The sequence below is a fragment of the Aquarana catesbeiana genome, linkage group LG13, assembly GCF_042186555.1.
Source record: "Aquarana catesbeiana isolate 2022-GZ linkage group LG13, ASM4218655v1, whole genome shotgun sequence".
NCBI classification, from domain to species: domain Eukaryota; kingdom Metazoa; phylum Chordata; class Amphibia; order Anura; family Ranidae; genus Aquarana; species Aquarana catesbeiana.
Window position 1 is genome coordinate 182,628,950 of NC_133336.1, and position 15,905 is coordinate 182,644,854.

Here is a 15,905-nt window from a genome sequence, read left to right on the forward strand (position 1 = left end):
AAAAAAAAAATAATTTTCGGGTTTACATCCACTTTAACCCGTATTCTTATTAAAATGCATATAGCAAGCCTTTAATCCATCTGTGTTTTTTGGTGTTTTTTTTTTTTAGGACTTGGGCAAAGCTGTGGTCCACCACCATCAATCCAGAATGGAGAGATCGTAGGAGTAAAAAATCTTAAGTATCCATCTGGTTCTATTGTAAACTATAAATGTGCCAACTGGTACACCCTTGAAGGAAAGGCAGTAACATGCAGACATGGAGAATGGGATGCAAAACCAGTTTGTCGAGGTATATTTATTACTTTGAGAAGATATGTATACAGTAAAGAATCCCAACCCTAAGTGGAATTGGCAGAGACTGGCACACAACATAAAAAACCCAGAATTCAAGAAACTAATGAACACTTCTAATGTGGGATGGCGACATATATATATATATATATATATATATATATATATATATATATATATATATATATATATACATACATATACATATACATACATTTTATATACAACTTGATAGATCAGACCAAAATGAGGGACAAATGAGGAGGAATGAGGGACTTTGATCCAAACCAGGGACAGTCCCTCCAAATCAGGGACAGTTGGGAGCTATACGGTATATTTATCCATTCAGCTCCAGTTTGTATATGCTGAACACAGATCCTCATGGGAGGGCTGATTGCCACTTTAACCACTCCATAGGCGACTTAAAATTTTTTTACAGGTGGCATGTTTTGAGTTACAGAGGAGGTCTAGGGCTAGAATTATTGCTCTCTCTCTACCAATCGCGGCGATACCTCACATGTGTTGTTTGAACACCGTTTTCATATGCGGGCGCTACTCACATATGCGTTGGTTTCTGCACGTGAGCTCGGCGGGACGGGGCACGTTTAAAAATTTTTTTTTTTTCTCATTTATTTTACCTTTTATTTTTTATGTTTAAACTGTTTTTTTTTTTTTTTTTTTTTAAATGTGTTACTTTTATTCCTATTACAAGGAATGTAAACATCCCTTGTAATAGAACAAAAAGCATGACAGGACCTCTTAAATATGAGATCTGGGGTCAAAAAGACCTCAGATCTCATATTTAGACTAAAATGCAATAAAAAAAAAAATTATCATTTAAAAAAAACGATTTAAAAAAATGTCCCTTTAAGAGCTATGGGCAGAAGTGACGTTTTGACGGGTGGGGGTCATCTTGCCCTCATTTGTCTCCATGCCCAGCCACAGAGAGGACCGGATCGCCTCCGCCGCTGCCGACGGCTCCGGTAAGTGGCGGGGGGCACCGAAGCGCGGCAGGAGGGTGCCCCTCTCCTGCCGCCGATAAAAGTGATCTCGCTGCGAATCCACCGCAGAGACCACTTTTATCTTGTAGCAGACCGCTGGCCGAACACGAGGATACCGGGGTTATGGCAGCTAGCTATCATGCTATGCATGAATCTATCCATTGGTCATAGTGGGGGTGGCTGGAGAGAGGGGGCGGCACTCGTGCCCCCTTTTGGACTGGTATTAACCATGATAAAAGTACCAACCATTTGGGTACCCCATGTACAAGTAAACACGAGTCTGCACCACAGAGCAGCGCCTCACTGAGACAAGTCAGTAGCAAAAGGTCCACACTATTCTTCCTTGATCCTCACTTTCTACATCTCCTCCCCTAAATAACAATCTCCTTCTGCATGTCGGCCGGCTTCCCCGCCCCCCTCCTTAGCAACCAGATATATACAGTGTGTTTACAGTGTGTTTAAAGAGAAAAAAAAACAAAAAGCAAAATGTATGAAAACTGCATGCAAAAACGCATAAAAAAACAAGGGTTTAAAAATGCAAAATGCACAGCAAAACGTTCCTGAAAAACGCATCAAGCGCAGCCGCATAGATGTGAACCTAGGGTAAGTGCATGTGTTCTTCCATGTCTAGATTTGGTGGCCTCTGGTCTCACATTAGTTACCAGTACATTTTCAAGAATTTTCTTTTATCTTCGTTCTATCCTGTAGCACAGTGGTCTCCAAATTGTGTCCCAGGGCCCAGATGCAGTCCTTTGCTTGCTTTTAACCGACTCTTGGGACATCTTTTCATCCACTGACACCAACGAAGGGGCCAATGATGGGGCACAATTATTTCTCCCGATGACACCAACAATGTGGCCCAGTGACACTAATGAAGGGGCATAATTCCTCCCAATAATGCCAATGTTGGGGCACAATTTCTCCCACTGATATACCAAAGATAGGGCATTATTTTTTTTATTCCCAATGACCACATTTCAGCCCCTCTAAAGTCCAAAAGGACAGTATACTGCCCCCTTGTTGAGAAGGTTTGGAGACCCCTGCTGTAACATATTGACATATTTATTGTATGTGTTCTCTACTCAATTGCAGCGCCTTGTATTGTGAGATCAACTGATATGCTACAAAACAACATTAGGCGAAAATATGCACTTCCAGAGGATAAAATGAAGGAACTATACTCTGAGAATCTTGATAGCATAGCATTCGAGTGCACACCTGGATATGGCATTCCCGATGAAAAAAGCCTGAGGATTCAGTGCATGGATGGTGTGCTAAAATACCCAAAATGCTTAAAGGAAGGTGAGTAGCAGATTGCCTACTAAATACTTCAGATTATGATTGTCTATGTAATACATTCCTGGCAGGCTGTGGGAAAAGAGGGGGGGATGAGAGAACGCCCCCCCCAAACCGTACCAGGCCACATGCCCTCAACATGGGGAGGGTGCTTTGGGGTCTGACCCCAAAGCACCTTGTCCTCATGTTGATGGGGACAAGGGCCTCGTCCCCACAACCCTTGCCCGGTGGTTGTGGGGATATGCGGGCGAGGGGCTTATCGGAATCTGGAAGCCCCCTTTAACAAGGGGACCCCCAGATCCCGCCCCCCCTGTGTGAAGTGGTAATGAGGTACCCAATCGTACACCTACCATTTCACAAAAAAAGTGTCAAAATGGTAAAAAAGACAAGAGACAGCTTGAGACAAGTCCTTTATTAAAAAATAAAAAAACAAAAATGTCCCACGATGTAAGTTTACGCCGCCCGACGGACCAAAAAAAAAAAAAAGACACAATCCGCCTCCATGGGAAGCTCCCGTCGAGTGATGCATCTTCTCTGTGACAGGGCCACCCGGTGATGTAAACAGGTGGCCCCGCCCCCCTCTGATGCCATGGGGAAGCCATAGGGAAGGCCCCGTGGCGGAGTCACGTGGTTATGTCATCGGGTGGCCCCGCCCTCAGTAATATAAGAACTGTCACAGAGAAGACTCATCACTCGGCGGGAGCCTCCCATAGAAGCGGATCGGTTGCGGCTTTTTCTTTTTTCTTTTTCGGTCTGTTGGGCGGCGTGAACTTACATCGTGGGACATTTTTATTTCTCTATTTTTTAATAAAGGACTTGTCCCAAGCTGTCTCTTTTTTTGTGAAATGGTAGGGGTACGATTGGGTACCCCATTACCAATTCACACAGGGGGGGAGGCCGGGATCTGGGGGTCCCCTTGTTTAGTATTGGGACGCCTGTCTTTACACACACATGAGCTTTAATGGCATCCCAGTCTTAGTCCGTAGGGTTCAATATTGAGTTGGCCCACCCTTTGCAGCTATAACAGCCATCCAAAAGGTTTAGGAGTGTGTCTATGGGAATGTTTGACCATTCTTCCAGAAGCACATTTGTGAGGTCAGGCACTGCTGTTGGATGAGAAGGCCTGGCTGGCAGTTTCCTCTATAATTCATCCCAAAGGTGTTCTATCGGGTTGAGGTCAGGACTCTATGCAGGCCAGGCAAGTTCTTCCACCCCAAACTCACTCATCCATGTCTTTATGGGCCTTTTTTTTTAGCACTGGTCCAAATCAGTTGGTGGAGGGGGGATTATGGTGTGGGGTTGTTTTTTAGGGTTTGGGCTTGACCTCTTAGTTCCAATGAAGGGAAATCTTAAGGAGTCAACATACCAAGACATTCTGGACAATATCATGCTCCCAAGTGGTACAAAAGCTAATAACTTTGGTGATGTAGCTCAGGGCAGTGTTGTAAATGGCTTTGTATGTTGTTGTTAGTATTTTTAATTTTATTAGTTGGGTAATTGGAAAACAGTGGAGGGATTGACATACAGTGGTGATGGTGACTGGCATTGATCCAGAGTGGGAAACCTCCAGTTACTGCACATAGCATATACGGACGCTTAAGTGTTGATTTACTAAAGGCAAATAGACTGTGTACTTTGCAAATCCAGTCGCATTCTGCAAGGGAATTTGCGTCAGAGTTTAGTTAATGAGGTAAAGCTTAAATTTTCTTCAATGCAAATTCTCCTTGTATGTGAATACCCAATCACATGCAAGAAGAAAAAAACAGCATTTTTGCTTGCACATGATTGGATGATGGAAGTCAGAAGAGCTTCCCCTCATTTACTAAGCTTTGGAGCAAATGCAAATCAGTGGCAAAAGTCCCTTGAGGAATAGGAACTTCCTGGCCTCCGCCTTCTAACTTCCAGAAGCTTCTACCAGGGGGAGGTACAGGAGACCTGCATCTGTAAAGCCATTCAGCCTGACCTCCAATAACCCAACCCAATTTCTGACTCACATAATTTACCATGAGTCATAGTTTAAATTTGCCTACACTGGCACTAGTGGCACACTAGAGGGTGTTGCATAGATAATACCATTTCAAATGCTCTAATGAAATTTTTCACATGTATGGATATTTGTTTGGCTCTAGGTTTCTGTGTAATACAACAACATGAAATGGCCTTAAAGCACATTCGATACAATAAAGGCACTGTGATTGAAAATGGACAATCAGTTGTATTTGAATGCGCTGAAGGAATGGTGCCACTGAATAATCTGGAAGGCAAATGTGAAAGAAGACACATAAATTACCCAAAATGCATCTCTACAAGTAAGTTTACAATAATCTCAAATGTCTGTTTTTGATTTTTTGCATTTCTCTTTTGACTTTTGAACATCACTCGTTCTGCTCATTAAAGGTCTTTCACCTATACGGATTAATCACAGGGAATAAAACGAATGCAGGGCAAAGCAGATTCACTCACAGTAGAATTTAAATGGTTGGAAACCCTTCAATATATTTAGTGAAGTGACTGGTCTCAGGTGATACATGAGATAAAACAAATCCTCGTATATAAGTTGTACCTATTTATCTGCAGTCTTCTCTTCTCTACATCAATATAAAGTGCTGAATATTTTAAGCTTGTCTGAGAGTTCAGAAAAAAAGGGGGTTGAGAGCTGAAGTCACACTCTGCAGAGCTCAGTGCGGAGAGCTCTGAGAGCTGATTGGACGGAAAAGGACAAACCCCCCTTCACACAGCTCACGGGAACAGAGCCGAGGCTGTCAATCAGCTGGAGTTTCCTCCCCTGTTACCTTTTTTTCTCTTGGTGTCAGGAAAACTTGTCAGAAATTACGTTTTTCTTTATTTTCGTTTATGACAGCTAGCGGGGAGATCTCCCGCTAGCTGTCAAAATTGATTCAGGGGGGTGCGGGGGCTGGTACATTTGTTGTATGTTCCATGTTACACCCTGAATATGGGTGTAACATGTAACATGTTACAAAAAGTGAATCTATCCTTTAAAGCCCACCACACAAAAAATGCTTGGAGGTATTGTTTTTTGGTTTTTTTATTTTAGCAGAAGTTACATTGTATTTCTCTTCTGCCAAAAAAGTACTGCCGTGTACACTACCGGCATGTAAGATGCTACGTGTTCAGATAGGTGGTATAATGTAAATCAAGTTACATCATTATTGGTCGCCCAATGGGCAAAAAAAAAACATACCGGTCTTGAAGAACCAGTGGAAAATATGGCGTGTTCCTGCTGTAAATATTGCCCCATTCTTAATCAGAAATGTACTGTAACAGCTCTCTACACATTTCATGAACAACATTCACTTCTTCAGGAGACTGTAAATGTGTGGTGGTGTCACAATCTGGAGTCAGGCTCAGAGACCAGTAGCTATAGCAGTAGCGAGGCTCCTTAGAACCAGCAGTCTCCTGGTCCTCCTCCCATTCTGTCAACTGATTATTGATTTTCTCACAATACATGCCCATTATATTTTTGGCTATGGGAGAAGTATTAATAATTGGGTCTTCCTGGGACCACAGTTGTCACCTAATGTTCCCGTGAGTGAGAAGTGGCTATCTCACAAGGTTATCATTTGGGTGGGGACTCAGCCGGTATAACCCTAGGTTCACACCTATGCGTTTTTAGTGCATTTTGCAGTTTGCAGAAACCCACTACAGTCCATTTAACATGGTTTCCTATGGTACACGTTCACATCTATGCGTTTTGCGTCCGGTGTGTTTTTGAAAAGGGTCGGGGACTTTTTTTCTGCACTTTGCGTGTAATAGACTACAATGGAATTGCACCAGAAAAAGAACTTTTTTAGAAAATGGCGTGGGGTCCCCCCAAAATCCATACCAGACCCTTATCCGAGCATGTAGCCTGGCAGGTCAGGAAAGGGAGGGGACGAACAAGTGCACCCCCCCTCCTGAACCATACCAGGCCACATACCCTCAACATGGGGGGGATGGGTGCCCTCCCCATGTGAATAGGTATCGGGTACATCGTACCTTTACTCATTCACCCCAAAAAGCAGTGAAATGTAAAAAAAAACAAGAGCCAGTTTTTGACAAGTCCTTTATTAAAAAATAGCTCTGAGCCATCTTCTCCCTCTGCTGTCTTCTCCTACTTCCGTCTTCTCCCAGTGCTGTCTTCTCCTACTTCTGTCTTCTCCCAGTGCTGTCTTCTCCTACTTCTGTCTTCTCCCAGTGCTGTCTTCTCCCGCTTCCGTCTTCTCCCAGTGCTGTTTTCATGCGCTGCTGTCTTCTCCCACTGCTGTCTTCTTCCTTGGCTGTCTTCCTCCGTTGTGTTGTCGCTCGCTGTCTGGTATCTCTTACATAGCCATGGGGTGTGGCCATCCAATGACGTCACCAGGAGCAGACGGCAGCAGGAGAAGACGGCTCGGACTTGTCAAAAACCTGCTTTTTTTTTTTTTTTTTTTTTTTTTTTACACTTCGCTGCTTTTTGCGATGAATGGGTAGGGGTACGATGTACCTGATGCCCATTCACATAGGGGGGACTGGGATCTAGTTTTTGATAAGCCCCCTCCCGCAGACCATGATAACCACCAGCCAGGGTTGTCGGGAAGAGGACCTTGTCCCCATCAACAAGCACCTGTCTCCCCCCCCCCCCATGTTGACCGCATGAGGCCTGGTATGGTTCAGGAGGGGGGCCCTCGCTTGTCCCCTCCTTTTCCTGCATGCTCGGTTAAGGGGCTGGTATGGATTTTGGGGGGACCCACACCATTTTTTTTAATATTTTGACATGGGGGCTGGTATGTGCTGGTATGGACCTTGGGGGGGGGACCCCACGCCGTTTTTTTCGAGATTTTGTTTTTGCTGGCAATTTTGTTTTTTTACATTGAGCTATCAGAAAGGAACCCAGCTGACAGCTGATGACTCATCAATTGTTAAGGATGCAGCAGCTGGCTTCCCGGCCCCCTCCTTAGCAACCAGATATATACAGTGTGTTTACAGTGTGTTTAAAGAGAAGAAGAAAAAAACATAAAACGCAAAATGTATGAAAACTGCATGCAAAAACACATAAAAAAAGGAATTTTTAAAAAAAGCAAAACACACTGCAAAACCTGAAAAACGCATCAAGCGTAGCCGCATAGATGTGAACCTAGGGTAAGTGCATGCGTTCTTCCATGTCTAGATTTGGTGGCCTCTGGTCTCACATTAGTTACCAGTATGCTGTACCCAAATGTATGGTACATTTTCAAGAATTTTCTTTCATCTTCGTTCTATCCTGTAGCACAGTGGTCTCCAAATTGTGTCCCAGGGCCCAGATGCAGCCCTTTGCTTGCTTTTAACCAGATCTTGGGACATTATTTCATCCACTGACACAACGAAGGGGCCAATGATGGGGCACAATTATTTCTCCCGATGACACCAACAATGTGGCCCAGAGACACTAATGAAGAGGCATATTTCCTCCAAATGATGCCAATGTTGGAGCACAATTTCTCCCACTGATATACCAAAGATAGGGCATTCATGTTTCTATTACCAATGGCCACATTTCAGCCCCTCTAAAGTCCAAAGGACAATATACTGCCCCTTTGTTGAGAAGGTTTGGAGATCCCTGCTGTAACATATTGACATATTTATTGTATGTGTTCTCTACTCAATTGCAGCGTCTTGTATTGTGAGATCAACTGAAATGTTACAAAACAACATTAGGCTGAAATATGCATCTCCAGAGGATAACATGAAGGAAATATACTCTGAGAATCTTGATAGCATAACATTCGAGTGCACACCTGGATATGGCATTCCCGATGAAAAAAGTCTGAGGATTCAGTGCTTGGAAGGTGTGCTAAAATACCCAAAATGCTTAAAGGAAGGTGAGTAGCAGATTGCCTACTAAATACTTTTATGATTGTCTATGTAATACATTACTTCTCTGTATGTATGTTATATTTCAGAGACCGTGTCTAAGGCCTCATTCACACAGGCTCAAAAAAAAACCCCATTCAGAGGCATTTGGGATTTTTTTCCACCACTAAATGCACTTCCATGTTTGTTAATGTGCTCATGCAGAGGTTTTTATGGCTTCTGAGGCACAAAAAAATGGCCCAAGCACACATTTTTGCATCTTTTCCATGAAAACGGGCATACATTTTTTCTAGTGAATGAGTACATGAATATTCCAGCCAATAGAATTAGCTTATGCTCAAAAACTTCAAAACATCATAGGCATGTGAATACACATTTAGGTATTTAGAGGCATATTTTCGGCCACCTTCTGACAGCATAAATCCATACACTCATGTGCATAAGGCCTTAGCTATTCCTTTGACTGAATATGTACAACAGGTACTTGCTTATAAAAACACACATTTTTGAGTCATATATACACTATATTACCAAAAGTATCAGGACGCCTGCCTTTACACGCACATGAACTTTAATGGCATCCCAGTCTCAGTCCGTAGGGTTCAATAATGAGTTGGCCCACCCTTTGCAGCTATAACTCCTCAACTCTTCTGGAAAGGCCATCCATAAGGTTTAGGACTGTGTCTATGGAAATGTTTGACCATTCTTCCAGAAGAGCATTTGTGAGGTCAGGTACTGATGTGGACAAGAAGGCCTGGCTCGCAGTCTCCGCTATAATTCACCCCAAAGGTGTTCTATCGGGTTGAGGTCAGGACTCTGTGCAGACCAGTCAAGTTCCTCCACCCCAAACTCACTCATCCATGTCTTTATGGACCTTTTTTTTTAGCACTGGTCCAAATCAGTTGGTGGAGGGGGGATTATGGTGTGGGGTTGTTTATTAATTGGGTAATTGGAAAACAGTGGAGGGATTGACATACAGTGGTGATGGTGACTGGCATTGATCCAGAGTTGGAAACCTCCAGTTACTGCACATAGCATATATGGACTCTTAAGTGTTGATTTACTAAAGGCAAATAGACTGTGTACTTTGCAAATCCAGTCGCATTCTGCAAGGGAATTTGCGTCAGAGTTTAGTTAATGAGGTAAAGCTTCAATTTTCTTCAATGCAAATTCTCCTTGCATGTGAATACCCAATCACATGCAAGAAGAAAAAAAAACAGCATTTTTGCTTGCACATGATTGGATGATGGAAGTCAGAAGTCATTTACTAAGCTTTGGAGCAAATGCAAATCAGTGGCAAAAGTCCCTTGAGGACTAGGAACTTCCTGGCCTCCGCCTTCTAACTTCCAGAAGCTTCTACCAGGGGGAGGTACAGGAGACCTGCATCTGTAAAGCCATTCAGCCTGACCTCCAATAACCCAACCCAATTTCTGACTCACATAATTTACCATGAGTCATAGTTTAAATTTGCCTACACTGGCACTAGTGGCACACTAGAGGGTGTTACATAGATAATACCATTTCAAATGCTTCTATGATATTTATACACATGTATGGATATTTGTTTGGCTCTAGGTTTCTGTGTAATACAACAACATGAAATGGCCTTAAATCACATTCGATACAATAAAGGCACTGTGATTGAAAATGGACAACCGGTTGTATTTGAATGCACTGAAGGAATGGTGCCACTGAATAGTCTGGAAGGCAAATGTGAAAGAAGGCACATAAATTACCCAAAATGCATCTCTACAAGTAAGTTTACAATAATCTCAAATGTCTGTTTTTGACTTTTTGCATTTCTCTTTTGACTTTTAAACATCACTCGTTCTGCTCATTAAAGGTCTTGCACCTATACGGATTAATCACAGGGAATAAAACGAATGCAGGGCAAAGCAGATTCACTCACAGTAGAATTTAAATGGTTGGAAACCCTTCCATATAATTAGTGAAGTCACTGGTCTCAGGTGATACAGAGATAAAACAAATCCTCGTATATAAGTTGTACCTATTTATCTGCAGTCTTCTCTTCTCTACATCAATATAAAGTGCTGAATATTTTAAGCTTGTCTGAGAGTTCAGAAAAAAAAGGGGACAGAGAGCTGAAGTCACACTCTGCAGAGCTCAGTGAGGAGAGCTCTGAGAGCTGATTGGACGGAAAGGGACAAACCCCCCTTCACACAGCTCACGGGAACAGAGCCAAGGCTGTCAATCAGCTGGAGTTTCCTCCCCTGTCACCACTTTTCTCTTGGTGTCATGGAAAACTTGTTAGAAATTACGTTTTTCTTTATTTTCGTTTATGACAGCTAGCGGGGGAGATCTCCCGCTAGCTGTCAAAATTGATTCAGGGGGGTGCGGGGGCCGGTACATTTGTTGTATGTTCCATGTTACACCCTGAATATGGGTGTAACATGTAACATGTTACAAAAAGTGAACCTATCCTTTAAAGCCCACCACACAAAAAATGCTTGAAGGTATTGTTTTTTGGGTTTTTTTTTTTTTTTTTTTTAGCAGAAGTTACATTGTATTTCTCTTCTGCCAAAAAAGCACTGCAGTGTACACTACCGGCATGTAAAATGCTAAGTGTTCAGATAGATGGTATGATGTAAATCCAGTTACATTATCATTGGTCGCCCAATGGCCAAAAAAAAAAGATACAGGTCTTGAAGAGCCAGTGGATAATATGGCGTGTTCCTGCTGTAAATATTGCCCCATTCTTAATCAGAAATGCACTGTAACAGCTCTCTACACATTTCATGAACAACATTCACTTCTTCAGGAGACTGTAAATATGTGGTGGTGTCACAATCTGGAGTCAGGCTCAGAGACCAGTAGATATAGCAGTAGCGAGGCTCCTTAGAACCAGCAGTCTCCTGGTCCTCCTCCCATTCTGTCAACTGATTATTGATTTTCTCAAAATACATGCCCATTACATTTTTGGCTATGGGAGAAGTATTAATAATTGGGTCTTCCTGGGACCACAGTTGTCACCTAATGTTCCCATGAGTGAGAAGTGGCTATCTCACAAGGTTATCATTTGGGTGGGGACTCAGCCGGTATAACCCTAGGTTCACACCTATGCATTTTTAGTGCATTTTGCAGTTTGCAGAAACACACTGCAGTCCATTTAACATGGTTTCCTATGGTACACGTTCACATCTATGCGTTTTGCGGCTGGTGCGTTTTTGAAAAGGGTCGGGGACTTTTTTTCTGCGCTTTGCGTGTAATTTCTGGTGCAATGGAATTGCACCAGAAAAAAACGGCGTGGGGTCCCCCCCAGGACCATACAAGGCCCTTCAGGTCTAGTATGGATTCGGAGGGAAGCCCCCCACGCCAAAATCTTTTTTAGAAAATGGCGTGGGGTCCCCCCAAAATCCAAACCAGACCCTTACTTGAGCATGCAGCCCAGCAGGTCAGGAAAGGGAGGGGACGAACGAGTGCATCCCTCCCTCCAGAACCATACCAGGCCACATACCCTCAACATGGGGGGGATGGGTGCCCTCCCCATGTGAATGGGTATCGGGTACATCGTACCTTTACTCATTCACCCCAAAAAGCAGTGAAATGTAAAAAAAAAACAAGAGACAGTTTTTGACAAGTCCTTTATTAAAAAATAGCTCTGAACCATCTTCTCCCGCTGCTGTCTTCTCCTACTTCCGTCTTCTCCCAGTGCTGTCTTCTCCTACTTCTGTCTTCTCCCAGTGCTGTCTTCTCCCGCTTCCGTCTGCTCCCAGTGCTGTCTTCTCCCACTTCTGTCTTCTCCCAGTGCTGTCTTCTCCCGCTTCCGTCTTCTCCTAGTGCTGTTTTCACGCGCTGCTGTCTTCTCCCACTGCTGTCTTCTTCCTTGGCTGTCTTCCTCCATTGTGTTGTCGCCCGCTGTCTGGTATCTCTTATATAGCAATGGGGTGTGGCCATCCGATGACATCACCAGGAGCAGACAGCAGCAGGAGAAGACGGCTCGGACTTGACAAAAACCTGCTTTTGTTTTTGTTTTTTACATTTCACTGCTTTTTGCGGTGAATGGGTAGGGGTACGATGTACCTGATGCCCATTCACATAGGGGGGACTGGGATCTAGATTCTGGTAAGCCCCCTCCCGCAGACCCCGATAACCACCAGCCAGGGTTGTCGGGAAGAGGACCTTGTCCCCATCAACAAGCACCTGTCCCCCCCCGCATGTTGACCACATGAGGCCTGGTATGGTTCAGGAGGGGGGCCCTCGCTTGTCCCCTACTTTTCCTGCATGCTCGGTTAAGGGTCTGGTATGGATTTTGGGGGGACCCCACACCATTTTTTTAAATATTTTAACATGATGGGGGGTGGTATGTGCTGGTATGGACCTTGGGGGGGGGACCCCACGCCATTTTTTTCGAGATTTTGTTTTTGCTGGCAATTTTGTTTTTTTACATTGAGTTGTCAGAAAGGAACCCAGCTGACAGCTGATGACTCATCGATTGTTAAGGATGCAGCAGCTGGCTTCCCGGCCCCCTCCTTAGCAACCAGATATATACAGTGTGTTTACAGTGTGTTTAAAGAGAAGAAAAAAAAACGTAAAACGCAAAATGTATGAAAACTGCATGCAAAAACACATAAAAAAAGGAGGGTTTAAAAAAAGCAAAACGCACTGCAAAACCTGAAAAACGCATCAAGCGTAGCCGCATAGATGTGAACCTAGGGTAAGTGCATGCGTTCTTCCATGTCTAGATTTGGTGGCCTCTGGTCTCACATTAGTTACCAGTATGCTGTACCCAAATGTATGGTACATTTTCAAGAATTTTCTTTCATCTTCTTTCTATCCTGTAGCCCAGTGGTCTCCAAATTGTGTCCCAGGGCCCAGATGCAGCCCTTTGCTTGCTTTTAACCGGATCTTGGGACATTATTTCATCCACTGACACAATGAAGGGGCCAATAATGGGGCACAATTATTTCTCCCAATGACACCAACAATGTGGCCCAGTGACACTAATGAAGGGGCATAATTCCTCCCAATGATGCCAATGTTGGAGCACAATTTCTCCCACTGATATACCAAAGATAGGGCATTCATTTTTCTATTACCAATGGCCACATTTCAGCCCCTCTAAAGTCCAAAGGACAATATACTGCCCCTTTGTTGAGAAGGTTTGGAGACCCCTGCTGTAACATATTGACATATTTATTGTATGTGTTCTCTACTCACTTGCAGCGTCTTGTATTGTGAGATCAACTGAAATGTTACAAAACAACATTAGGTTGAAATATGCATCTCCAGAGGATAACATGAAGGAAATATACTCTGAGAATCTTGATAGCATAACATTTGAGTGCACACCTGGATATGGCATTCCCGATGAAAAAAGTCTGAGGATTCAGTGCTTGGAAGGTGTGCTAAAATACCCAAAATGCTTAAAGGAAGGTGAGTAGCAGATTGCCTACTAAATACTTTTATGATCGTCTATGTAATATATTCCTCTGTATGTATGTTATATTTCAGAGACCGTGTCTAAGGCCTCATTCACACAGGCTCAAAAAAAACCCTATTCAGAGGCATTTGGGATTTTTTTCCACCACTAAATGCACTTGCATGTTTGTTAATGTGCTCATGCAGAGGTTTTTATGTCTTCTGAGGCACAAAAAAATGGCCCAAGCACACATTTTTGCATCTTTTCCACGAAAACGGGCATACATTTATTCTAGTGAATGAGTACATGAATATTCCAGCCAATAGAATTAGCTTATGATCAAAAACTTCAGAACATCATAGGCATGTAAATACACATTTACGCATTTAGAGGCATATTTTCTGCCACCTTCTGACAGCATAAATCCATACACTCATGTGCATAAGGCCCTAGCTATTCCTTTGACTGAATATGTACAACAGGTACTTGCTTATTAAAACACACATTTTTGAGTCATATATACACTATATTACCAAAAGTATTGGGACGCCTGCCTTTACATGCACATGAACTTTAATGGCATCCCAGTCTTAGTCCGTAGGGTTCAATAATGAGTTGGCCCACCCTTTTCAGCTATAACTCCTCAACTCTTCTGGGAAGGCCATCCACAAGTTTAAGGAGTGTGTCTATGGAAATGTTTGACCATTCTTCCAGAAGCGCATTTGTGAGGTCCGGCACTGATGTGGACAAGAAGGCCTGGCTCGCAGTCTCCGCTTTAATTCATCCCAAAGGTGTTCTATCGGGTTGAGGCTAGGACATGCAAGCCAGTCAAGTTCCTCCACCCCAAACTCACTCAACCGTGTCTTTATGGACCTTGCTTTGTGCACTGGTCCAAATCATTTGGTGGAGGGAGGATTATGGTGTAGGGTGTAGGCCCCTTAGTTTCAGTGAAGGGAACTCTTAAGGAGTCAGCATACCAAGACATTTTGGACAATATCATGCTCCTAACTTTGTGGGAGCAGTTTGGGGATGGCCCCTTCTTGTTCCAACATAACTGCGCACCAGTGCACAAAGCAAGGTCCATAAAGACATGGATGAGTGAGTTTTGGTGGAGGAACTTGACTGACCTGCACAGAGTCCTGACTTCAACCCGATAGAACACCTTTGGGATGAATTAGAGCGGAGACTGCGAGCCAGGCCTTCCCGTCCACATTAGTGCCTAACCTCACAAATGTGCTTCTGGAAGAATGGTCAAACATTCCCATAGACGCACTCCTAAACCTTGTGGACAGCTTTCCCAGTAGAGTTGAAGCTGTTATAGCTGCAAGGGGTGGGCCAACTCAATATTGAACCCTACGGACTAAGACTGGGATGCCATTAAAATTTATGTGCATGTAAGGGTAGGCGTCCTAATACTTTTTGTAATATAGTGTACAGGTATGTAGTGTACCTTAACATTACCCACATTCTAAAATGCTCCATTTAGAATGCAGCCTGCTGTACATTTTGTTAGGCAGTGATTGTTATTATTAATATTATAGGGGTTTTTAAAGGCACCAACAGTTTGCACAGCACTTTACAATATAAAGAGAGACAGTACAGTTACAATACAATACAATTCTATACAAGAGGGTAAGGAGGGTCCTGCTCGTGAGAGCTTACAATCTAATAGAGAGAGGAAAGTGGTACAAAAGATAATACCTGTGAGAAGGATGAGCTGATAGAACTATTAAAAGTTCAGTTTTTAAGTAGAGATGAGATAAGCTTTCCTGAAAAGAGGAGTTGTTAGGGATCTCCTAAAAGATGGATAGAATGGAAGATAGCTGGACGTATTGGGGTAGAGAGTTCCAGAGGAAGGGAGAGGCTCTGGAGAAGTTCTGAAGATAAGGTTCGGAGGAGGACACAATGGATCTGGAGACCAGTAGGTCTTGGGAGCAGCGGAAAGGATGATTTAGGAGATATATTTAGACAAGATTGGAGATGCAGTTCACGGTAGAGTTGTAAATGGCTTTGTAGGTTGTTGTTAGTATTTTGAAATTTATTTTTTGGTCAGTCAGAAGCCAGTGGAGGAATTGACAGACAGTGGTGGTGAGTACTAAACCATTGGTAAG

General features: G+C 43.3%; 1 protein-coding gene across 3 annotated transcripts in view; it reads left to right on the top strand.

Moving 5' to 3' along the window:
* LOC141117114 (coagulation factor XIII B chain-like) overlaps positions 1 to 15,905 on the top strand; it is a 124,278-nt gene that overhangs the window by 42,686 nt on the left and 65,687 nt on the right. For 2 of the 3 annotated variants that reach the window (XM_073609739.1, XM_073609740.1), the window contains exons 8-13: positions 110 to 289; positions 2,385 to 2,594; positions 4,718 to 4,897; positions 8,213 to 8,422; positions 9,990 to 10,169; positions 13,599 to 13,808. In XM_073609739.1, coding sequence (XP_073465840.1) covers positions 110 to 289; positions 2,385 to 2,594; positions 4,718 to 4,897; positions 8,213 to 8,422; positions 9,990 to 10,169; positions 13,599 to 13,808 — 1,170 coding nt within the window. The remainder of the gene's footprint in view (positions 1 to 109; positions 290 to 2,384; positions 2,595 to 4,717; positions 4,898 to 8,212; positions 8,423 to 9,989; positions 10,170 to 13,598; positions 13,809 to 15,905) is intronic. The other variant, XM_073609741.1, reaches the window with a different exon arrangement.